General features: G+C 43.6%; 1 protein-coding gene across 1 annotated transcript in view; it reads right to left on the minus strand.

Moving 5' to 3' along the window:
• LOC137368744 (ADAMTS-like protein 1) overlaps positions 1-25542 on the minus strand; it is an 852599-nt gene extending 827057 nt beyond the window's left edge. Inside the window, exon 1 of the mRNA XM_068028933.1 lies at positions 25423-25542. Within this exon, the coding sequence (XP_067885034.1) occupies positions 25423-25494 (72 nt within the window). The 5' untranslated portion in view covers positions 25495-25542. The remainder of the gene's footprint in view (positions 1-25422) is intronic.
• Positions 25543-25756: the final 214 nt, after the last annotated feature.

Consider the following 25756-nt stretch of genomic DNA (forward strand, 5'->3'; position numbering starts at 1 on the left):
ACCCACCCCCGGACTACACACTCACCCTTTAACCCCACCCCTCCCCACCCCTCTCCCCACCCCCACTCGCATGCGCCTTCTGGACTGGTCCCAGCGACCCTGCCTCACGTACCTCAGGTTGGGGATTCCAGTGCGGGGCCTCAGTCCAAGTCTCTGCAGTATCTAGCAGTGGTGCTGCCGATACTGCTGAGCTGCTGGTTCTGTGATTGGCCAGCAGCTCTTAGAGGTGGGATCACCATCTTTAAAGGGATGGGGATCCCAGCACGGAACACTCAGGCAGCAAAACAACGGAAGATCGCTTAGGGGTTGGGGCGAGGTGGTGGTGGGGGCACGAAAAGGCCGAGGCGAGGCTTCTCCCGCCTTTTTGGCCTGGCGCCGGGATCCCCGCCTCCTCCACAAAATCCAGCCCTTAGGCCCCAAATGAGTCCACAAATGGCAAGAAAGTGGTGGAGCTTGAAAATATCTGGAAGAGAGGCAGAGATTTGGTGCAATCGCAGACAGGGGAATGGTAACACTGCAGGAAGCAGACAGCCTGGCAACCATATCCAAAAAACAAGTGGTAAGCCTTTGGGAGCTGGGCCTACATGCCCTCAGAGCAAAGGTACTGAACTGGAGGAATGGGTTGTTTAGTGTTCAGGAGTTGGAGACCCACCAAGAATATGGCAAGCATTTTGCAGAGGAAAGTGCCATTGGAGAATGCATTCAGATTTGCGCCTCTTGGATTTGAGGGAGCAATAGGTACTAGAAGCAAAATGACCAGGAGGGGGGACCGTAATGTTTTTGCTGAGGCCTAGGACGTCAAAGGTGGAGATGAGGGAGTCATTGAGAAACTCAATTATGACACTAATTTCATTCTCACAAACTCTCAGAAAATTACATCTGTAATTGTTTAAAATTACTGTACTGTTCTGGTGAAAATAAATAAATAGTGAAAATACCCACAATAGTTACCATCACAAAGGTTTTATCAGTTGTCACACTTCACTGATTAAGTAGGAGGTTACATAAAGCTCTAGCATAGCAAGGCTTCCTTTTTAGCGTGCCTGCCAATAGTCCCACTCATTAAGCAGCTGCTTTTAACATTTTTACATTGGAATTGTAAATTGACAGGTTGACTAATGTGACAACAGTTGGTTGTCAGTAGCGACTGACTATTCTGCAACAACTGTTGATGCACAGAATTTTTATTTAGTGTTCATTAATAGTCTTTTTCTGGTTTCTGTCTGACTTGCTTTAGAAATGGCCAATTAAAGACATATTTTTGAAAATTGATCCATGAATGGGTTTCCAGGTCAGAAAAGTTAAAAGACATGGAAATGTTATGCCATTTATCTCAGGGTTCATATTTATCATAATTTGGGCTGTTGGTTCACTCTACACTTTTGTGCTGGACTCTGAAAATACTCATGTAGTCACAACTTGCTCCGTGACTGACAGAAAGTTGTGAAACTCCATATGGCACAACTCCAGATTTTAAATTGGCTCTAATACTTTATTTCCAGGAGTAAAATCCTCCCAGACAAAGTTAATGCTGGGAATTCAGACAATACAGAATCTTTCAAATGTTTATTTGCAAATGATTGCACTTCTTTTAGGGCGGCCTATAGGGTTGGAGGAGATTACAGAGATAGGGAGGGGACGAGGCCATGGAAGGATTTGAAAAACAAGGATGAAAATTTTACAATCGAGACATTGCTTAACCAGGAGCTAGTGTAAGACAACGAACACAAGAGTGATGGGTCAACAGGACTTGGTGCGAGTTAAGACACAAGGGCAACAGAGTTTTAGATGACCTCAAGGTTACAAAGGGTCGAATGCGGGAGGCCGGCCAGGAGTATGTTGGATGAGGGTTTCAGCAGCAGATGAACCTAGGCTGAAGTGGAGTCAGGCAATGTTAGTAAAATGGAAATGGGCGGTCTTTAGTGATATCATGGATATGTGGTGAGATGCTCATCTCAGGATCAAATATGACACCAAGTTTGCGAACAGACTAGTTTAATCTCAAACAGAGAGGAATGGAGTCGGTAATAGGAAACAGAGTTTGCTCATAATCATGAAAATTAAGCTTGTTATTTATAAGATAAGATTATTATTTTAAACATTGTTGTCGAATTTTTGGGAAAGGAAATATTTTCAACGTGTTCTTTATTTACATTTCTTCAATCTATGTAACTCTGGCAATGAATTTTCATTCAATTATCTTAAAGTTCTTTATCATTAATTTTTGCAAGGTACTCCCAATCAGGTAGGGTTTCCAAAATCTGCTGCTGAAGTTATGGTGAGAGTTTAGAGAATCCCTGCATAAATTATACCTTCTTATTGCTGCTTGGGATTTGAAATTCACAAGTTGAAAGTGGAATTTTACTTCTACCATCGAGTAAATGACTTTGTTTATTGATCAGAGGGTGGCCGGTACTGCAGAATGGAACACTTCTGCCATTTGTAATCCAGTGTCAGTCACTCTGAGATCAGGTATGGCACAGACTAGATCACCATTTACACTGACCCGTTTCACACACTGCTTACTGCTTCGCTGGAGAAATTGCCAGTCTTATGTTGGAACTATGAATTAATTTTCACTAGGAATTGGCATGGGTTTGCTCTAAACACTTAGCACTATTGTATCCATTAGAGAAAGGCTTTCATGCCATTACTCTGAAACGGATTTAAATCCAGATCCCAGAGGTGAAAGGTTAGTGCCTTACTACTCATTCGCTTCACACTTTATATATATTTGCAATTTTCCATAGCTGCAGCTCATATTTGCACAAACTCTACTTGTCTCCCTTTAATCCTTGCTAAAGAGAGAGTGCCCAAAACTGCACAATTGGGAAGGTTTCCAAGTTTCCATGAGCTGAACCTGCCATTGGCAAGGACTTAGAATTTCCCCATTATTCTAATTGTGGCCTAACCAATGGTTTGGATGAGTTTAACATTGTCCCTGCTTTCACTATGCCCCTTTTTAGAAAACCTAGGATCCCCTGTAGCAATCTACAAGGTGCTGCTCAAGGATACCATCATTGATAGGTTTCATGCATACATGAAACTTCATGCATTGAAGTTAATTTCATTTGTACCCCATGTGCTGAGCCGCTAAAAGTTAAACTTTCATGCCTGGAATTTCTGCAGTTTCTTCATTATTTCCCACTCTCACTATATTTACGGGGAGAGTTTGAAAGAACCCCACAAAAATTCTCCATGTTTCAAATGTACAGCCACACAAAATACAAAAATTACCTGAAATATAAAAAGAATACTCTACTTCCAACACTTTTAATGAAGGTTAATATCAGTTAAATATTTCAGTTTATTAATTATGTGGTTTCCAAAATTAGAGGTGAACTTGAGTGCCAGGTATGACTTAGATACTCGCACTCCCACCTCTAAGTTAGAATGTTGTGGGTTGAAGTTCCACTCCAGGACTTGAGCACATAAATCAAGGCTGATGCTCCAGTGCTAGTACTAAGGGAGTACCACTGTTGGTGGTGCTGTCTTTTGGATGATGTTAAACTGAGGCCCCATCTACCCTCTTAAGTGGACATAAAAGATCCTATTTCAAAGAAAAGCAGGGGAGTTTTCCCCTGGTGTCTTGGCCAATATTTATCCTTCAATCAACATCACAGAAAAAGGATTATCTGGTCATTATAATTTTGCTGTTTAAGGGATCTTGCTGTGCACAAATTGGCTGCTGCGTTTCCTACATTACAACAGTGACTACACTTCAATTGTACTCCATTGACTGTACACCACTTTGGGATGTCCTGAGGTTGTGTAAGGTGCTATAGAAATGCAAGTCTTTCTTTCTTTGGATTTCCCTCCAACAAATTGGCCAATTTGGTTCGAGCACTCTCCTCAATCATTGGAATCAGAACAGTAGTTCCTTTCCATGTACTTCACTGTACAGGGCAGGGCTCTAATGGGTGGCCCATCTGCTCCCACCAGTTTTCCAGCCACACCCAAAGGGAAAATTGCTCCCCTTGTTTCTTTAATAATGATCATTTTAGCAAATAAATGGAAAGAAAATTCTAGAAAATTGGACCTGATCCAAATAGTTCGCAGAAAGTTTCTTTCTATTTGGCTGTGAGGCAAACTATTTTGAGGTGTGCATAAAAGTAGAATTTTAATAGAAAATATTAGATTGGTTCCAGGGAACAAAGTGAGAATGCAAATGGACTTTATTGAGTTACAAAATAAAAACTTCTTTTGATGAAACTTATTTTACTGTTTGATTTCTTCATGCATACAACATTCATTCAAGGAATGCAAGGGAACAGTAACATCTGGAAATGTCTGAAATGATATTGGTGCACAATCATGGGCTGTAGTCATGCTCTGTTGCACATTGCCTTAACACAGCTTCACTCGTGAAATGCAGAGCATACAGAGTTCCAAACAGTTTGTCTCAGTTAGTAACACTCTTGCCTTAGAGCAAGCATTGTTGTGGGTTCAAGGCCCATTCCAGAACTTGAGTACATAATCTAAGCTGCCACTTCAAGCTGGTACGTGGTCCTTTTTTTCAGTGGACTGCAGGAGGGCAAACCCAGCAACCTGAAGAATGCTTTGACACCAATGTATGTCCAAAGTCCTGTCACTTGACCTCTCCCACATCAATAATGCAGTATGGTTATTCACACAGATGAAAAAAAGCTTCTCCAGAAATGGCACAATCCGTCAGAGCAATTATAAAGTAAACAGCATAAAATCCACTATACTGCATAGTGTGTGCACATGCAGCCTACTCTACACATGTGCAGTTTCTAATTACTTTTGCACCAACAATTTAATGATTTCTTCTAACACTGGCAAAGGTCTGCACAGGAAACGAAGCATATTACCATGTATATGTATATACATATACACCACACAAAAATTAACTTCTAAGAATATTACCTTTCATTGAAAATACTGGAAATATTATGGTGGATTGGCCACTCCAGTGAAGAAAATTTTCTTTTATAGGTTCGTGGGATGTGGGCGTCACTGGCTAGGACAGCAATTATTGCCCATCCCTAATTCTTCTTGAGAAGGTGGTGGTGAGCTGCCTTCTTGAACCACTGCAGTCCGTGTGGGGTAGGTACACCCACAATGCTATTAGGGAGGGAGGTCCAGGATTTTGACCAGCGACAGTAAAGGATCAGCGATAAAGTTCCAAGTCAGGATGGTGTGTGGCTTGGAGGGGAACTTGCAGATGGTGGTGTTCCCATGCATCTGCTCCCTTGTCCTTCTAGGTAGTAGAGGTCACGGGTTTGGAAGGTGCTGTCTAAGGAACCTTGGTGCGTTGTTGAAGTACATCTTGTAGATGGCACACATTGCTGCCACTGTGCATCTGTGGTGGAGGGAGTGAATGTTTGTCAATGGGGTGCCAATCAAGTGGGCTGCTTTGTCCTGAATGGTATTGAGTTTCTTGATGTTGTTGGAGCTGAACCCATCCAGGCAAGTGGAGAGTATTCTATTACACTCCTGACTTGTGTAATTTAGATTGCGGACAGGCCTTGGGGAGTCAGGAGGTGAGTTACTTGCTGCAGGAAGTTACTTGCTGCAGGATTCCTAGCCTCTGACCTGCTCTTGTAGCCATTTATATGGCTACTCCAGTTCAGTTTCTGGTCAATGGTAACCCCAAGGATATTGATTGTGGAGGATTCAGTGATCGTAATGCCATTGAATGTCAAGGGAGTTGGTTAGATTCTCTCTTGTTTGAGATAGTTATTGCCTGGCACTTGTGTGATGTGAATGTTACTTGCCACTTATCAGCCCAAGCCTGGATATTGTCCAGATCTTGCTGGATTTGTACATGGACTGCTTCAGTATCTGAAGAGTCGCGAATGGTGCTGAACATTGTACAATCATCAGCGAACATCCCCACGTCTGACCTTATGATTGAAGGAAAGTTATTGATGAAGCAGCTGAAGATGGTTGGGCCTAGGACACTACCCTGAGGAACTCCTGCAGTGATGTCCTGGAGTAGAGATAATTGACCTCCAACAACCAGAACCATCTTCCTTTGCTCTAGGTATGACTCCAATCAGTGGAGAGTTTTCCCCCAATTCCCATTGACTCCAGTTTTGCTGGGGCTCCTTGATGCCATACTTGGTCAAATGCTGCCTTGATGTCAAGTGTAGTCACTCTCACCTCACCTAAAGCACCTAAAATGCTTACAAAACAACAGTGTTAACGCAAAACTTTTTTGGACCACCACTGCCTTTGTTTTTTTAGCGTCACTTTCAGCTGAGACAGAAAGACATGGGTTCAAGTCCCACTTCGGGACTTAAGCACATACTCGAGACCAATGCTTCATTGCAGTACTGAGGGAGTGATGCATTATTGGAGGTGCTATCTTTCAGATGAGATTTTAATCTGTGGCTCCATATGCCTGTAAAGGTAGGTATATAAAGTCCTATGGCACCCTTTCAAAGAGGACCAGAGAATTTATTTGGTGTCTTAGTCAGCATTGCTCCCTCAACTAATGCCACCCACTGGTAATTCATCTTATTGCTCTTAGTGAAATTTTACTGTGCACACATTAGCTATTGCATTTGTCTACAGAACCACAGTGACTACATTTCAAAAGTAAGTCATTGGCTGCGAAACATTTTAGGGCATTTAAGCACAAGAAAAATTATACTTGTGTAAACTATTTGCAGGAGATATAACACCTGCCCTTTAACTTCTCCATTCTAACCATCCAAGGCCCCGAGTGAAAAAGCAATTTGCTTGTACGTCTTTCAATTTAGTATACTGTATTCGCCGCTCGCGGTGTGGTCTCCTCTACACTGGGGAGACCAAATGCAGACTGGGTGACTGCATTGCGGAACACCTCCATTCGGTCTGCTAGTATGATCCCAAGCTTCCTGTCACCAGTCATTTTAATTCTTCACCTTGCTCTCACACTGACCTCGATGTCCTTGGTTTCCTGCAGTGTTCAGATGAAGCTCAATGCAAGCTGATGGAACAGCACCTCATCTTTCGATTAGGCACTTTACAGCCTATTGGACTCAACATTGAGTTCCACAATTTCAGACCGTAATCTCTGCCCCCATTTTGTTTCCTTTTTCTTTGCAGATTTTGATTTTAACTAACATTTTTCTTGTTTTTGCTTTTGGATGGCAGTTGTTCATCATTCTGACATTCACATCTCCTCTAGACATATCTCTTGTTTCTTTACTTGTCCCATTACCCCTCCCTTTGGCCTTGCACCACCAACTTTTTTGTCAATTAATTTCCCCTGCCTTCCACCCTATCACAGACCTTCCCTTTTGTTCTTTTTCCCAGCCTGTCCACACGCAACCCCCCTCCCCACCAACTCCCCCCCACCCCGCCACCTTTCGCTTGCTTAAAACCTATTACATTTCTAACTTTTCTCGTTTCTGATGGAAGGTCATGAACCTGAAATCTTAACTCTGTTTCTCTCTCCACTGATGCTGCCAGACCTGCTGAGTATTTCCAGCATTTTCTGTTTTTATTTATAACTTATTACTTTGTTGACATGAAAACAAAGTCAGGGAGCCACATTCTTCTTTCCCAAAATGTGGAAGCCCACTTCAACTGGTGAAGATGAAATAAAATCATTACATATGTAGTGACAAGTGAAAACTAATTAACAAGTTGGCACTGCAAAGGGTAACTGTAAAGCTGATAATTTGTGTAATGGACTGCCACCTAGCTGAGTGAAGGCAGACTGCTTTAAAACACTCAGAAGGGAAATGGACAGATTTGTGATTTAAAGGGATGAAAGCTTGGTGTCAGAGGAAATGCAGAAAAAAAGTGAGAAAGTGACATAGTAAATAAGGCCAGTAGGACTAAGAGGAAGAGCAGGCAGGGAGATGTTGCTGAGCACAGCGGGACTGGTGGTCTGAAGTGCATTTGTTTCAATGCGAGAAGTATAACAGGTAAGGCAGATGAACTTAGAGCTTGGATTCGTACTTGGAAATATGATGTTGTTGCTATTACAGAGACTTGCTTGAGGGAAGGGCAGGATTGGCAGCTAAATGTTCCAGGCTTTAGAAGCTTCAGGAGGGATAGAGGGGGATGTAAAAGGGGTGGGGGAGTTGCATTACTGGTTAAGGAGAATATCACAGCTGTACTGCGGGAGGACACCTCAGAGAGGTCATGCAGCGAGGCAATATGGGTGGAGCTCAGGAATAGGAAGGGTGCAGTCACGATGTTGGGGGTTTACTACAGGCCTCCCAACAGCCAGCGGGAGGTAGAGGAGCAGATATGTAGACAGATTTTGGAAAGATGCAAAGGTAACAGGGTTGTAGTAGTGGATGATTTTAACTTCCCCAATATTGACTGGGACTCACTTAGTGCTAGGTGCTTGGATGGGGCAGAATTTGTGAGAAGCATCCAGGAGGGCTTCTTGAAACAGTATGCAGATAGTCCAACTAGGGATGGGACCATTCTGGACCTGGTATTGGGGAATAAGCCCGGCCAGGTGGTCAAAGTTTCAGTGGGGGAACATTTCGGGAGCAGTGACCATAATTCCATAAGTTTTAAGGTACTTGTGGATAAGGATAAGAGTAGTCCTCGGGTGAAGGTGCTAAATTGGGGGAAGGCTAATTATAACAATATTAGGCAGGAACTGAAGAATTTAGATTGGGGGCGGCTGTTTGAGGGTAAATCAACATCTGACATGTGGGAGTCTTTCAAACGTCAGTTGATTAATATCCAGGACCCGTATGTTCCTGTGAGGAAGAAAGACAAGTTTGGCAAGTTTTGGGAAGCTTGGATAACACGGGATATTGTGAGCCGAGTCAAAAAGAAAAAGGAAGCATTTGTAAGGGCTGGAAGGCTAGGAACAGATGAAGCACTTGAGGAATATAAAGACAGTAGGAAGGAACTTAAGCAAGGAGTCAGGAGGGCTAAAAGGGGTCATGAAAAGTCATTGGCAAACAGGATTAAGGAAAATCCAAAGGCTTTATATACATATATAAAGAGCAAGAGGGTAACCAGGGAAAGGGTTGGCCCACTCAAGGACAGAGATGGGAATCTATGCGTGGAGCCAGAGGAAATGGGTGAGGTGCTAAATGAGTACTTTGCATCAGTATTCACCAAGGAGAAGGACTTGGTGGATGATGAGCCTAGGGAAGGGAGTGTAGATAGTCTCAGTCATCTCATTATCAAAAAGGAGGAGGTGTTGGGTGTCTTGCAAAGCATTAAGGTAGATAAGTCCCCAGGGCCTGATGGGATCTACCCCAGAATACTGAGGGAGGCAAGGGAAGAAATTGCTGGGGCCTTGACAGAAATCTTTGCATCCTCATTGGCTACAGGTGAGGTCCCAGAGGACTGGAGAATAGCCAATGTTGTTCCTTTGTTTAAGAAGGGTGGCAAGGATAATCCGGGAAATTATAGGCCGGTGAGCCTTATGTCAGTGGTAGGGAAACTATTAGAGAGGAATCTTCGGGACAGGATTGACTTCCATTTGGAAACAACCGAACTTATTAGCGAGAGACAGCATGGTTTTGTGAAGGGGAGGTCGTGTCTTACTAATTTGATTGAGTTTTTTGAGGAAGTGACGAAGATGATTGATGAGGGAATGGCGGTGGATGTTGTCTATATGGACTTTAGTAAAGCCTTTGACAAGGTCCCGCATGACAGACTGGTGCAAAAGGTGAAGTCACACGGGATCAGAGGTGAGCTGGCAAGATGGATACAGAACTGGCTCAGTCACAGAAGACAGAGGGTAACAGTGGATGGGTGTTTTTCTGAATGGAGGGATGTGACTAGTGGTGTTCCGCAGGGATCAGTGCTGGGACCTTTGCTGTTTGTAGGATATATAAATGACGTGGAGGAAAATGTAGCTGGTCTGATTAGTAAGTTTGCAGACGACACAAAGGTTGGTGGAGTTGTGGATAATCATGAGGATTGTCAGAGGGTACAGCAGGATATAGATCGGTTGGAGACTTGGGCGGAGAAATGGCAGATGGAGTTTAATCCGGACAAATGTAAGGTAATGCATTTTGGAAGGTCTAATGCAGGTGGGAGGTATACAGTAAATGGCAGAACCCTTAGGAGTATTGACAGGCAGAGAGATCTGGGCGTACAGGTCCACAGGTCACTGAAAGTGGCAATGCAGGTGGATAAGGTAGTCAAGAAGGCATACGGCATGCTTGCCTTCATCAGTCGGGGCATGGAGTATAAAAATTGGCAAGTCATGTTGCAGCTGTACAGAACTTTAGTTAGGCCACACTTAGAATATTGCGTGCAATTCTGGTCGCCACACTACCAGAAGGACGTGGAGGCTTTGGAGAGGGTGCAGAGGAGGTTTACCAGGATGTTGCCTGGTCTGGAGGGCATTAGCTATGAGGAGAGGTTGGAAAAACTCGGATTGTTTTCACTGGAACGACGGAGGTGGAGGGGCGACATGATAGAGGTTTACAAAGTTATGAGCGGCATGGACAGAGTGGCTAGTCAGAAGCCTTTTCCCAGGGTGGAAGAGTCAGTTACTAGGGGACATAGGTTTAAGGTGCGAGGGGCAAAGTTTAGAGGGGATGTGCGAGGCAAGTTTTTTACAAAGAGGGTGGTGAGTGCCTGGAACTTGCTGCCAGGGGAGGAGGTGGAAGCAGATACGATAGCGACGTTTAAGAGACATCTTGACAAATATATGAATAGGAAGGGAATAGAGGGATATGGGCCCCGGAAGTGCAGAAGGTGTTAGTTTCGGCGGGCATCAAGATTGGCGCAGGCTTGGAGGGCCGAATGGCCTGTTCCTGTGCTGTACTGTTCTTTGTTCTTTGTAAAGGTAAGTGGACTGTAAAGTTTGTACCTACTCCTATATTCTTGATCTTTATTCAAATATACATTATATATAAGGTTAAATATATGTTAAAGTTATTGTGAAAATATTTAGGTGTCCAACCTCTGTGTGTGCTACAATTATAGCATTCATTAAAATGAAATTGCTTATTGTCAATACATAAGCTGATGGAGTTGAAGGTGCTAATGTTTCTCATTTGAATTATTTTTGACTTTGTCATATTCCCCTCCAATTTCCCAACACGAGCTATTTAAATTAGCAATGACATTTGTTATAAAAGAACATTTCTGGCTGCAATTATCATTCGACTGAATCTAACATCTACCACACATCCAGCAGACCTTTTTGTTTTATATCTGACTGACTTCGGTCAGACTAGCATCAAGATGCAATGACAATGTAGTTTTCTGTATGCATGTTTCAACACGTGTGCAGAGCTCTGCTCTCCAGTAGATACATTTTTATCTCAGAAAAATGCAGTGGGATTATCTGCTTTTTCTTAACCCTGAAAAGATTCTGTACAAAGCTATTCAAGTATCTAGAAAGCCCAATAGCTTCACAGTAGCCTGGAGTTTTGCCACTGCTGGTGTGAACTCAAAGTGGTGAAACTACCTCTTGAAGAATGTCTCAAGCCATTTGGCATTAGTGCATATGGAATCTTTTCTCATGATACTGTCAACATGCTTTTAATTACGTAAACAAGTTTTCTAACTGGATCAATAAGAATGATTGCGTATCTAACAAAGTATTGACAGATTATATCAACCTACCATTGAGGTCTGTCACCTTGCACACAAATCACCTCTGAGGCAGAATGATTGTACAGTGCACTTTTAATGAAGTGTTATTCTATATCTTGCACAACATGCAAAATCAGAATTGTATTTTATGAGTATATAAATTTGCTACATTGAGTACATGGGCAAAATCTTTCCCTACTGTCCTTGGATAAATAATGCAACTTATTTAACTGACATATAAGCAGTCTAAAAAAAAAAATTACTTCTGATTTTATACTTTGCAGACAGCATAACGCAAATTGTATTCCAAGTTTAATGAGGAGACAGTGAGACAGCTTTAGCAGACAGATATATATGTACTCCTCCCTCTGGTCCTTTTAGCAATTAAAAAAATCTCCAATTTTCTCCCCTTCACTACACAATATTGTGACTTCTACTGGGGCACCGTTCCATGGATGAAAGTCACTCACGAGAAACTTCCCAAAATTCCATTCTTCATGCATGAGCTGAGGCAGTGAATGTCAGGAGGTTAGGGGATAGGACACAGAGAGGAAGGATAAAGGAAACATTGTATGATTAGTGGGATGTGACATGGGGTGTTTTCCAGGGATCTGTACTGGGGCCTCAGCCTTTTACCATATATATTAATGACTTGGAGGGAGGAACAGAGAGTTGTACATTCAACTGTTAAGATGACACTGTTAGGAGGCACAGTAAGTTAGGGAGATGATAACAGGAGGTTGCAAAAGAAACAGACAAACACATTTTTTAAAAATTCATGCATGGGATGTGGGCGTTGCTGGCCAGGCCAGCAATTATTGCCCATCCCTAATTGCCCTTGAGAAGGTGGTGGTGAGCTGCCTTCTTGAACCGCTGCAGTCCATTTGGGGTAGGTACACCCACAGTGCTGTTAGGAAGGGAGTTCCAGGATTTTGACCCAGCGACAGTGAAGGAACGGTGATATAGTTCCAGGTCAGGATGGTGTGTGACTTGGAGGGGAACTTGCAGGTGGTGGTGTTCCCATGCATTTGCTGCCCTTGTCCTTCTAGTTGGTAGAGGTTGCGGGTTTGAAGGTGCTGTCGAAGGAGCCTTGGTGCGTTGCTGCAGTGCATCTTGTAGATGGTACACACTGCTGCCACTGTGCGTCGGTGGTGGAGGGAGTGAAAGTTTGTGGATGGGGTGCCAATCAAGCGGGCTGCTTTGTCCTGGATGGTGTCAATCTTCTTGAGTGTTGTTGGAGCTGCACCCATCCAGGCAAGTGGAGAGTATTCCATCACACTCCTGACTTGTGCCTTGTCGATGGTGGACAGGCTTTGGGGAGTCAGGAGGTGAGTTACTCGCCTCAGAATTCCTAGCCTCTGACCCGCTCTTGTAGCCACGGTATTTATATGGCTACTCCAGTTCACTTTCTGGTCAATGGTAGCCCCTAGGATGTTGATAGTAGGGAACTCAGCGATGGTAATGCCATTGAATGTCAAGGGGAGATAGTTAGATTCTCTCTTGGTGGAGATAGTCATTACCTGGCACTTGTGTGGAGCGAATGGTACTTGCCACTTATCAGCCCAAGCCTGGATACTGTCCAAGTCTTGCTGCATTTCTACACGGACTGTTTCAGTATCTGAGGAGTCACAAATGGTGCTGAACATTGTGCAATCATCAGCGAACATCCCCACTTCTGACCTTATGATTGAAGGAAGGTCATTGTTGAAGCAGCTGAAGATGGTTCGGCCCAGGACACTACCCTGAGGAACTCCTGCAGTGATGTCCTGGAGCTCTGATGATTGACCTCCAACAACCACAGCTATCTTCCTTTGTGATAGGATTGACTCCAGCCAGTGGAGCGTTTTCCCCCTGATTCCCATTGACCTCAGTTTTGCTAGGGCTCCTTGATACCATACTCAGTCAAATGCTGCCTTGATGTCAAGGGTAGTCACTCTCACCTCACCTCTTGAGTTCAGCTCTTTTGTCCATGTTTGAACCAAGGCTGTAATGAGGTCAGGAGCTGAGTGGCCCTGGCGGAACCCAAACTGAGCGTCACTGAGCAGGTTATTGCTAAGCAAGTGCCGCTTGATTGCACTGTTGATGACACCTTCCATCACTTTACTGATGATTGAGAGTAGACTGATGGGGCAGTAATTGGTCAGGTTGGACTTGTCCTGCTTTTTCTGTACAGGACATACCTGGGCAATTTTCCACATTGCAGGGTAGATGAAAGTGTTGTAGCTGTACTGGAACAGCTTGGCTAGGGTCGCGGCAAGTTCTGGAGCACAGGTCTTCAGTACTATTGCCGGAATATTGTCAAGGCCCATAGCTTTTGCAGTATCCAGTGCCTTCAGTCATTTTTTGATATCACGGGGAGTGAATCGAATTGGCTGAAGTCTGGCATCTGTGATGCTGGGGACTTCAGGAGGAGGCCGAGATGGATCATCAACTCGGCACTTCTGGCTGAAGATTGTTGCAAATGCTTCAACCTTATCTTTCGCACTGATGTGCTGGGCTTACCCATCATTGAGGATGGGGATACTTGTGGAGCCACCTCCCCCAGTTAGTTGTTTAATTGTCCACCACCATTCACGGCTGGATGCGGCAGGACTGCAGAGCTTAGATCTGATCCATTGGTTATGGGATCGCTTAGCTCTGTCTATCGCATGCTGCTTATGCAGTTTGGCACGCAGATAGTCCTGTGTTGTAGCTTCACCAGGTTGACACCTCATTTTGAGGTATGCCTGGTGCTGCTCCTGGCATGCCCTCCTGCAATCTTCATTGAACCAGGGTTGGTCTCCTGGCTTGATGGTAATGGTAGAGTGTGGGATATGCCAGGCCATGAGGTTACAGATTGTGGTTGAGTACAATTCTGCTGCTGCTGATGGCCCACAGCGCCTCATGGATGCCCAGTTTTGAGATGCTAGATCTGTTCAAAATCTATCCCATTTAGCATGGTGGTAGTGCCACACAACACAAAGAAGGGTATCCTCAATGTGAAGGTGGGACTTCGTCTCCACAACGACTGTGCAGTGGTCAGTCCTACCAATACTGTCATGGACAGATGCATCTGCAGCAGGCAGATTAGTGAGGACGAGGTCAAGTATGTTTTCCCCTCTTGTTGGTTCCCTCACCACCTGCCGCATACCCAGTCTAGCAGCTATGTCCTTTAGGACTCGGCCAGCTCAGTCAGTAGTGGTGCTACCGAGCCACCCTTGGTGATGGACATTGAAGTCCCCCACCCAGAGTACATTCTGTGCCTTTGCCACCCTCAGTACTTCCTCCAAGTGGTGTTCAACATGGAGGAGTACTGAATCATCAGCTGAGGGAAGGTGGTAGGTGGTAATCAGCAGGAGGTTTCCTTGTCCATGTTTGACCTGATGACATGAGACTTCATGGGGTCCAGAGTCGATGTTGAGGACTCCCAGTGCAACTCCCTCCCTACTGTATACCACTGTGCCACCACCTCTGGTGGGTCTGTCCTGCCGGTGGGACGGGACATACCCGGGGATGGTGATGGCAGTGTCTGGGGCATTGTCTGTAAGGTATGATTCCGTGAGTATGACTATGTCAGGCTGTTGCTTGACAATTCTGTGGGACAGCTCTCCCAACTTGGCACAAGCCCCCAGATGTTAGTAAGGAGGACTTTGCAGGGTCGACAAGGCTGGGTTTGCCGTTGTCGTTTCTGGTGCCTTGGTCGATGCCAGGTGGTCCATCCGGTTTCATTCCTTTTTATTGACTTCGTAGCAGTTAGATACAACTGAGTGGCTTGCTAGGCCATTTCAGAGGGCATGTAAGAGTCAACCATATTGCTATGGGTCTGGAGTCACATGTAGGCCAGACCAGGTAAGGACAGCAGATTTCCTTCCCTCAAGGACATTAGTGAACCAGATGGGTTTTTACAACAATTGACAATGGTTTCATGGCCTTCATTAGACTAGCTTTTTTTTAAATTCCAGATTTATTAATTGAATTCAAATTCTACCTTCTGCTGAGGTGGGATTAGAATCCATGTCCCCAGAGCAATACCCTGAGTCTCTGGGTTACTAGTCCAGTGGCAATATCACTACGTCACCACCTCCCCCGAGTGGGAAAAACAATGGCAGATTGGGCTCAATGTGGATCGGTTTGAGGTCATCCACTTTGGACCTGAGAAAGACAAATAGAATGTTTTTTTAATGTTGAGAGACTCAGAGCTGTGCAGCAGTAAAGGAATTTATGTGTCTATGCACAAATCACTAAAAGCTAGTGCACAGGTACAAAATCTAATTAAAAAGGTGACTAGAATGTTGGCCTTTATCTCAAAAGGGGTTAGAATACAATGGGGAGGAAGTGATGCTTCAGTAATACAGAACTTTAGTTGGACTCCATCTGGAGAACTGCATTTAGTTTTGGGAACCAAACCTCCGGAAGGATATAGTGGCCATTAAAGGTGTACAGCACAGATTCATCAGAATTATATCAGGGCTTCAACGATTAAATTATGAGGACAGGTTACAGAAATTTGGCTTATAGTCCTTTGAATTTAGATGGTTGGGAGCATGATTTAATCGAGGTATTTGATAGTTTTGGTACAAAATTGGGGGAATTCAGAACAAAAAAAAATTAACAGCTTAAGCCATTTAGGAGTGTATTCAGAAAGAGTATTGGCAATCTGGAGCTTTCTCCACTAAAAAGGCTGTGGATGCTGAGTTAATTGAAATTTTAAAGACTGAGATTGGTAGATTTTTATATGGGTAAGAGTATCAAGGAATATGGAGTAATGGTGGGGAAATGGAGTTGAGGTACAGATCAGGAATGATCTAATCGAATGATGGAACAGATTAGAGGGGGTGAATGGCCTCGTCCTGTTCCTATATTCTACTAAAGCTGCTCCCGACCTCACACAAAGTCCACACACATGCACATTTCAGCGCAGTCAACAGACAGGAATTTATCCAAAGGGGAGAAAGGGGAGAAAGGAGAGAATGTCTCATGCTTGCTGTGCAGGTGCAACTGTATTGCTGCCCAAGTAAAGATCAGCTAACTCAGTGCAGCTGGGTAATCAAACCTGGCACCTTCCCAATTGTATAGCTTGGTCCCACAACTGGTTGTGCAATTTACTAACTGAAATACCTGGCACTCTCAGTCCTTTTTGCACAATTATTTGAAATTAAAATAATCCACAAATAAGGCATTCCAATCAATAAAAACTACTTCAGAGTCCCTGTTTCTTATTCTATTTGCATCCTTTTCTGTTATACAATCAAGCTTAGTTATTACCAACAGTTGGAAACGGGAAGAGTATTTATTTACTGAAGCCTTGGGTCATCAGCTGATCAGGAAAGCCTCCAATTTCTATGGTTAGAAGGCAGGGAGGAGGAATCGAAAGCAGTGTGTTATGAAGCAACAGGTAGCCTAATGCTAGTCATATTCCATCATAATCAAGATACAAAGTGGCCTGCTGATGGAGTGTATTGGTTCAGTAGCCTCACATTTTGACAGGACTCTGAATTGCATCCACAATTTCCAATCACCTCAGTTTCTGGTCTCAGCAAGATTGTGAGGGCAGAGGTCAAGTGCTTTTGAGAGGAAGAAAACAACAAAGGGAGCCTGAGCCTCAGCTACTCTTTCACACCTCGACATGTCGAGTCTTGTCACAGAGCGACACTGGCAGAGGACTGGCAGTGAGTCACCAGCAAAGCCTTTCAGCTGGGAAATAGCAGTAGCATCAGGAGATCTGAAAACAGTACAGGGGAATAAAAAATATACAAGATGAATTGTCCAAAAATTTAAAGACTTGATGTATATTCTGCATTTAGCAGAGTATGGGGAGGGTATGTTTAAGGATTTGGACTGTGTAGGGAAACAAAAAGGACGAATGTGTGTGATAACCCATTACCTATGAGGAAAAGAGAGAACCTGGATCAGTGGTTTGCTGGGTAGCTGCAGCTCTAAGACAGTGACAGAAACAAATCATCGTACAGTGAATCTATGAGGTACTCCTTGGTGGTATAGTGATAGGGAAATAGTTGTGGTCAAGAGGCTCAGTCAAAGCTCAGTAGGTGCATGTGGCATATGGTATGGAACTACGAAGACTGAGAAAGTCTCAGGATCAGTACCAAGTCTGTGTTAAATTAGCTGATCAGGGTAATGCTACAGATATTGCCATTGCCTTCCCTATGGAGAGGGAGGGGTGTGGGGGGGGGGGGGGGGGGTGGGTTTGGGGAGGGTTTAGGGAAGAGCTCAGCTGGGGCTCCTGCTACCCAGTGACCCCTTCTAAAAAGCACACAGGGCATCACTTTAGGATATGATTGAGTTATATGTGATGTTCTCCACGGAGGAATAGCCTGCTGGCAATAACTTCATGAAGAATGACCAGTTCAGCATGGTACTGAAACTAAATCAAAAAGCAAAAAAAACTGCTGGAAATCTGAAACAAAAATGAAACAGGTTAGGCAGCATTTGTGGAGAGAGAAACCTAGGGTTAATGTTTCAGATTTTGTCAGAGTTTTGTTCAGTAAACTATGCTGTTTTAATACTGCCAAATGTAATTCATGCTTTGTTTACGCTGTGTCCTGTTGTTGAAATCTAGACACAATGGGTCCAATTTTAATTGTGTGGCAGTGGGTGGGTTTTGAATGAGTTAAAATCGCACCCAACATCGAAATCACGCTACACAGATCAAGTGGAACTTACTCACTTACACTGTTGGTTCACAATGATACAGCATCATAACAGTAATTAGTTATTCCAGGGTGTGCGCATACCAAATGCTTTGTGAAAATGCGCATCAGATATTGAAGAAATTTTATGCCTTAGCTCTGATATCATGCATATTGAAATGCAGGTGGCATCACACCTAATTTTCCAACAGTTGGAAATAATCATCAGAAAATTGTCCACTAAAAGCACCTGAGTTCCCAGTATGTGCACAGCAGCAATGCTCACCGCCAGAGCAACGGAGGCAGAAAATAACCCATACTGTGTAGAGACATCAGACGGGTTAAAGAAACAATAGAACAGACAAAGAGCAACGAATCGAATTTATGCTGTGCTGTGACTGAGTTGGACAGCATGAAACCCATACCAGAGGTGAGTTTACTATCCACCAAATAGATTTAAAATGCCTAATTCTGATGTAACACGCCTGTCTGGCAGAGTTTAATTGTAAGCAGAGCTCAGGCCAATCTAACCTCCAATTGCCAGTACACGTGGGACAATAAGAAACTTTAATAAACTGATTGAAGTAGCCATACCGTTAATCACAGTCGTTCAGTGGGGTCAATTTAGTGAACCCTCCACAGGTCCCAAAGACGGTGCTGGAAATGGGTACCATTCACGCTAGTCATGCGAGTGGCTGCCCCACTGCAATCGTGCAGCAGGTGGCCATTTTGCAGAAAGGAGGCGTGGGACCCCTCAAATCACGTGGCGGGGGCGGGATGCAAGGAGCCAGAAGGGCGGCACAGTGGCTAACACCTCAGCCTCACAGCTCCAGCAACCCGGGTTCGGTTCTGGGTGCTGCCTGTGCGGAGTTTGCAAGTTCTCCCTGTGACTATGTGGGTTTCCTCCGGGTGCTCCAGTTTCCTCCCACATGCCAAAGACTTGCAGGTTGATAGGTAAATTGGCCATTGTAAAAAAAAAAATTGCCCCTAGTGTAGGTAGGTGGTAGAAGAATTGAGGGAAGGTGGGGATGTGAGAGGGAAAAAATGGGATTAGTAACAATGGGTCAAAGGGGACTTGTTGGGCCTGTTTCTGTGCTGTATCTCTCTATGACTCTAACTGCTCCAGCAGGTGCTGGTGCTGTATTTAAAGGTCTGCCAGCTCTGCTTGCATTGCTTCCTTGAACTCATTTGCTGCTAGCTCACCCATGTTATAGTGATTCTGGATGACCACCCACACCCCCACCCCCACAAGATGGCAGAGGTAAGACACAGGGTGGCCCCACAGTTTAGCAATGCCTCCCTTGAGATTCTCCTCCAGGCTGCAAGGAAAAGGTGGGAGGTTCTCTTCCCCAGCAATGGTAAGACGAGGCCCTCCCACCTGACCAAGCAAGCCTGGATAGGGATTGCTGAGGAGGTCAGTAGATGTGGGGTCACCACCCCCCCCAGAACTGGGTGCAGTGCCACAAGATGGTCAATGACCTCCTTCATTCTGCTATTTTAAGAAACACACGGGACTACCTTCTGGATTGCTGCTGATCAAATCTTTTCTCGCTGTATATCACGCAAACTTATGAACGGGCCTAAGGCCATCATTTGCGGCTCTGAAAAGTGCTCAGTTTACCGCAGATTACCCTGGAAGGGTAATGTATTTCAAAAATTTGAGCAACAGGTGAAGTTTCACGCTGTTACTGTGCAGTAACAACACATGTGGTGTTCACCACTAACAGGATGCTGCCGTCAAGCCAAAATGACGCCCTGCCTATCACACAAATGAGTAATGTGATATATGAATTTCAATGCCAGTGTGATACTAGGTATATAGGCCATATGTCCCAAAGGCTGGCAGATCGTATCAAACAACAAATCCCTTCCCCTGTTTGCAATGGGCAAGGTACAGACCGTACCTAACCAGCCCGACCTTGCAAAACTCAAAACACAGTGTCCAACATTCGATGTGTTGCCACGATTGGACAATATTTGCCAACTAATCCTCAGTGTGCTAAGAATTATGCTGACATCAATTTAAGATTGGCAGTAGGGCTCACAGTGTGGCATATTTGCGTGTACTGGAAGTTACATATATCAATACACAGGGCCCTGTTCATTGCAAACAGAAAGAATATGTACACACATTGTTTTAGCTAAACAAAATAAGTGACAGCCATTCGCTGGTTCATTCCTCAGGGCAATGCCTTGGCCAATCAGAGTCAAGCTGCCTGGATTAAAATTCAAACAAAGCTTGGCAGTTAACTGTCAGTCACCTTAAACTGGTGCATTCTCCATGGCAACGCCACTACCAATCAGAGCGCACTTGCCAACCAATCAGCACTCTTCTCATACAGTATAAATTTGTTGTTTTCCCTTACCTTGGTATTCTTGCGAATTGTTCTGATGAGTGCAAGACGAAAAGCTTCAACAAAATGTCTCTGTTTTCAGCAATGCTCAAGTACTGTAAGATACCGCGATTGTTCTACAAGCTCGATTTGATGGTAGCTTACATTGAGGTCAAGTTTAGTGAAGCATTTAGTACTATTCACTTTCTCTATGATATCGTCAATTGCCAGTGTCAAAGCTCTTTCTCATTATATTGCTTGGTTTGGTGACTGCATATCAACATAGATTCTGATCTTGTTCTCGCTATTAGGTTTCTTGACAACTTGTATGAGTAAGATCTAATGGCTGGGTTCATCCCTAACATTCTCAATGTTAGGGATGAACCCAGTCAAACAAGCACCGAAGTTCTCTGTCTGCTTTCTGGCATTCAACGGTATTCGTCTATGTTGATGCATGATGGACCCACGTTGGGATCTACATGCAACTTGCATGTAGCACCCTTCAGTTTGCCGATACCTGTGAAGTGGTCAGCATACAGTTCAAGAATGTTGTTGGTATGCATAGGAACTACATATGTGACTGTAATCATGCACAGATCTGTTGCTGTGTGGAAACTGATGAGTATGCCATTTTCTCCAGATATGACATAGAACACAGCATTTATCCTGGTGTCTTTGAATGTGACTGGCATTTTAAAAATCACAAGAACTTGCAGTGGTTTGTTACTGTTGTAAGGGAAGAGTTTTGTATCATATATAATATAATATAATATAATATAATATAATATTTTGTATCCCCTGGTTTACAAAGGATGGGGTAGTCCTGAAGTTTGTTGAACATTTGATCTCCCATGATTTTGACAGATGCTCCTGTATCTATGACAGCATCTACCTTCGAGCATTCAATGGTCACTGTCACATGTGGCTGGTTGCTGTGTCCGGAAGAGAGCAAAAAAATATTCAGGGTCATTTATACCTACATTGGTTACATTCTCTTGCCCTTTTAGTGAGGTTTGCATACATGGCACCCTTTTGGTAGTATTGGTCTTAACAGTTGATTTGCTGATGAGCGGCAAATGCAAGCAAAATGGTTGCGTTTCCCACAAGTTTAACTCTGCTTGCCAGCAGCAGGCCATACTGTCTGGTCTGGATAAGCACTGCCACAGTGGAAGTATTGTTTGGACAAGTCATGATCCTGTTTGTGAGATTTCTTTCACTGCTTTGCAGGTTTTGCTTGGCACATGAGCAGAGATCAATGTTCACAGGAGTTAAGCTTGAAGTGTGGCAGTTGTTGTTGGGAGCCTCAACTTCAGCAGCTCTGGATTCTGAGAGAGATAACAATCTTGCCAACTCCAGCAGCTCTGACAGCTTTCTGTCTTTCTCACGTGTTTTTCTATATATTTGTCTAGTGAGGCAACGTTCAATTATTTGTTTTTGATTTCCTGTTCAACATGTTCGATGCCACCAAAGGCACATTTGGTTGCCAGTTGTCTCAATCGTGTGCAATATTGAGCAATTGTCTCATTTGCTTCTTGCTTGGTTCATCGGAAGATATTTGTTTCATATATTGCACTCTTCCTGGGTGTGAAATAAGTTGTTAGCACAGTTTTGCAGAGTCATTTTGCGCAGGTCTAAGTATTTCAAAAATATTTTCCAATTCTTCATCGCCACAGTGGAGAAGTAAAGCATTCTATCTCTTATCATCGGTGATTCCAAAGCTCACCACTGTGTCCGCAAACTGACGCAGCCACTTCTGCCAATGAGGGAACACAGATGAGGGCTTGGAGTGAACGTCAAAATGTGATAGTTTGGGCATAGTTGTCACCATCTTGATCGTCAGTGCAGTGATAGTGTGTGCTCGAGGATCCAGGATCGCATTCCGCATCTCTCCACGGATGCTGCCTGACCTGCTGAGTATTTCCAACATTTTCTATTTTTGTTGTATTTATATAGTGTCTTTAATATAGTAAAACATCCCAAGGAGCTTCACAGGCATGTTACCAAACAAAACTCAACACTGAGCCACGTAAAGAAATATTATGACAGGTGACCAAAAGTTTAGTTAAAGAGGTAAGTTTTAAGGAGCACCTTGAAGAAAGAGAGGTGGAGAGATTTAGGGAGAGAAATCCAGAGCTTGGGGCTCAAGCAGCTGAAGGCACAACCACCAATGGTGGAGTGATTAAAATCAGGTATGCTCAAGAGGCCAGACCCATGTGAAAGACTACAAAAAATATACAAACAATATGCTAAAATAATATTAATGTTACAAGAAAAATGTTTTTTTGAGCTAAATATTCAGATTATCCTCTAAATAGAGTGCATAGTATTGTCAATTCATTTTTTTTTAAAGAACTTTACGTTTCAAGCTAATCTTGAAATTTCAGCGCCAGAAGAATACTAATCAATCCAGAACTTTCTAAGGTGGTAACTTTCTCCTTAGCTGTGGGCCCTGTTGGTATATTCCCAAAATGCAGTCTTTCTTAGGTAGTTGACAGTTTCTACATCAAGGAATGCTGTAACCACAAAGCAGCTGTTGAAGCAGGAACACGGACAAATCAGCTTATTCTCACCTATTCTGAATAGGCTATTAACACATTCCAAGGCTTTTGTTATAGGACTATGGACCGTTAATGTGTGATTAATGAGCTAGACTATAGAACAAAAAGGGGTGCAAGGTCACTTTAAACCATGAAGACTGCACAGCAGTTTGTGTTTACCACGAATGGAATACTACAAATGAATGGAGAAAAACATTTGTACCTGGTTCAAACTTTCTTTTCTGTAAGGTTAGCTCACCTGTGTTTATTAATTTGCTGAAGTAATACCAGTAGCAGTAAATTACAATCTTGGGATATACTACACGGGCTGCAATATGACTAATAATGTATGTACTATGGTGACAGGTTTCAAAAAGCCCTCAAGTCTTGTTAACTGATGCACCTGTAATGTGTCAGTCTAGGTAGTAAATACACCTTACAGCTCTCCAGCTATTTAAATATATCTAGCGAGAATAAATTTCAAGTGTTTTACAGGTCACATGTGTTTCAACATTGTCTGCAAAGTCAGTTTAATAACATGCTTTCAAGGTTATCATTCTGGTCATCTAAATTTCCATTTGCTTTGTCTAACTGAATGTCCTAGAAGAATCTTTAACGAATTGTGCCTTTTTAAGGCATATTGTTACAGTACAGCTTTTGCTCTACACTTAACCCATACTACAGCTGACTCAAGAAAACTTAATGTAGGAAACAAATACAAAACTGCCTACAGTTTACTTCCCCAACACTGATACGATCTTTTGAATGGTGCAGATTCACCAGTGTTACCAGGGGTTAAATTATGACGGGAGATTACATAAACTAAGCTTGTATTCCCTTGCATATAAAAGGTTATGGGGTGATCTGATTAAGGTTTTTGGGATCTTGAAAGGAATTGATAGAGTAATTAAAGAAAAACTGTTTCCACTGGGTGGGGTCTAGGACAAGGGGACACAACCTTAACATCAGAGCCAAGGGAGAAGTCAGGAAACACTTTTTCACACAAAGGATGGTAGAAGTGTAAAACTCTCTCCCATAAAAAGCAGTAGATGCTGGTTTAATTAATAATTTAAAATCTGAGATGGATAGATTTTTTACTAGACAAGGATATGAAGCCAAGGAGGGTGAATGGAGTTAGGTTACAGATCCGCAATGATCTCATTGAATGGAGGAACAGGCTCGAGGGGCTGAATGGCCTCCTCCTGTTCAGGTGCCTCACCGCGGTGAGGCTACAGGTGCATTCACTGTTCTCTATTCCTGTGTAGGCAGATCCTCAACTGCAGCAGAGAAATGGAGAATCCCATCACATTTTAGTTGCGGGACAGATGCGATGAACACCCCTGCACAATGAGACGCTACTGGCAATCTCAGCATTGGGAAATCGGCAGGGATTCGACTTCATAAATTCACGCATAGGTCAGACCAGAACTGCTGGGGAAATGCAAAGAGGAATTTCACAGTTCAGCTCGTATGTGCCAGTTTAAACACTACTCGCTCAGTGCAAACACTCCTTCATCGATCAGCATGGTGTCAAAGTCTGGCCCCTGTTCAAACTGATGCTTCCGAGAACAAGACATTTTAGAATTTACAGGTAGGATAATGATGCTGCATTAAATAGCATCACATTGCTGAGTTCACCCAGAAATCCTCTTATTTCGGCACATTGAGAAGATTGATGTTATACAGAGATATAGCTTTTTGTCCAAGAACTCCTTCATCGCCCAGAGGACTGAAATCCTATTTTTGCACCACCTCTAAAAATAAAGAGGTTACAGTCTCTTGTTCTGTCAGCAGTTTCGACTTTGCTTCGCGACCATAAAACATTGCAAAACAAAATGAACTGGAGTAAGTTTCAGAGTGTTAAAACCTGCCAGGATCCAACACCTGTCCTCCGGGGCATAAAGTGTTTTTCTTACTCCTAATAAGATGACATTTCTGTTAAAGAAGTCGCGGTGAACTGTAATGGAGCTAATCCTGTCAGAGACAGAGAGACAGAGAGAAAGAGACAGAGGGACAGAGAGAGAGAGAGAGAGACAAAGAAAGACACAGAGAGATAGACAGACAGTCAGAGAGAGACAGAGAGACAGAGACAGAGTGACACAGAGAGAGAAAGACAGTCAGAGAGAGAGAGACAGAGAGAGAGGCAGCCAGAGAAAGAGGCAGAGACAGAGAGAAAAAGAGAGAGACAGAGGGACAGAAACAGGGAGCGAGAGAGACAGAGGTAGAGACAGAGAGAGAGAGACAGAGCGAAAAAGAGACACTCACATGGAGGGACAGAGATGGAGAGAGCGAGAGAGAGAGAGGGACAGAGAGACAGGGAGAGAGAGAGACAGACAGAGACTGCCGGAGGTTCGCTACAACAGGCACCGCAGCCAGAGAGATTCACTCCCAGACTCTCACCTTATGATCTGAGGGAATTTTAAAATCTCTCACCTTGATCACCGAACAGATTAGCAGAAATCTGGAGAAAATTCGTACAAGCGTCTTGAAGAGGGACGCAGACATCTCGCGTCTGCAGAAAGTGTATATTTTCTTTTGCAAGTGTATTTTCCTCCTCCAATTATTATTTGGAATGGTTTAATTTCTGCTCGCTGAACAAGCAGCCGAGAATGTCAGCTGTGCAGTGGTTCCACTTCACTCCAGGACTGCCCCAGGTCACTCCCACTTTTACATCTGTCTCTCGCAGACTCTCAGTGGTTGGGACTTGTTTCCAGTGTGGATCTACTGACCAGGAGAATTCCACCTCCCCGGCGTCTACAAAACAACA

The sequence above is a fragment of the Heterodontus francisci genome, chromosome 4 (genome assembly GCF_036365525.1).
Source record: "Heterodontus francisci isolate sHetFra1 chromosome 4, sHetFra1.hap1, whole genome shotgun sequence".
NCBI classification, from domain to species: domain Eukaryota; kingdom Metazoa; phylum Chordata; class Chondrichthyes; order Heterodontiformes; family Heterodontidae; genus Heterodontus; species Heterodontus francisci.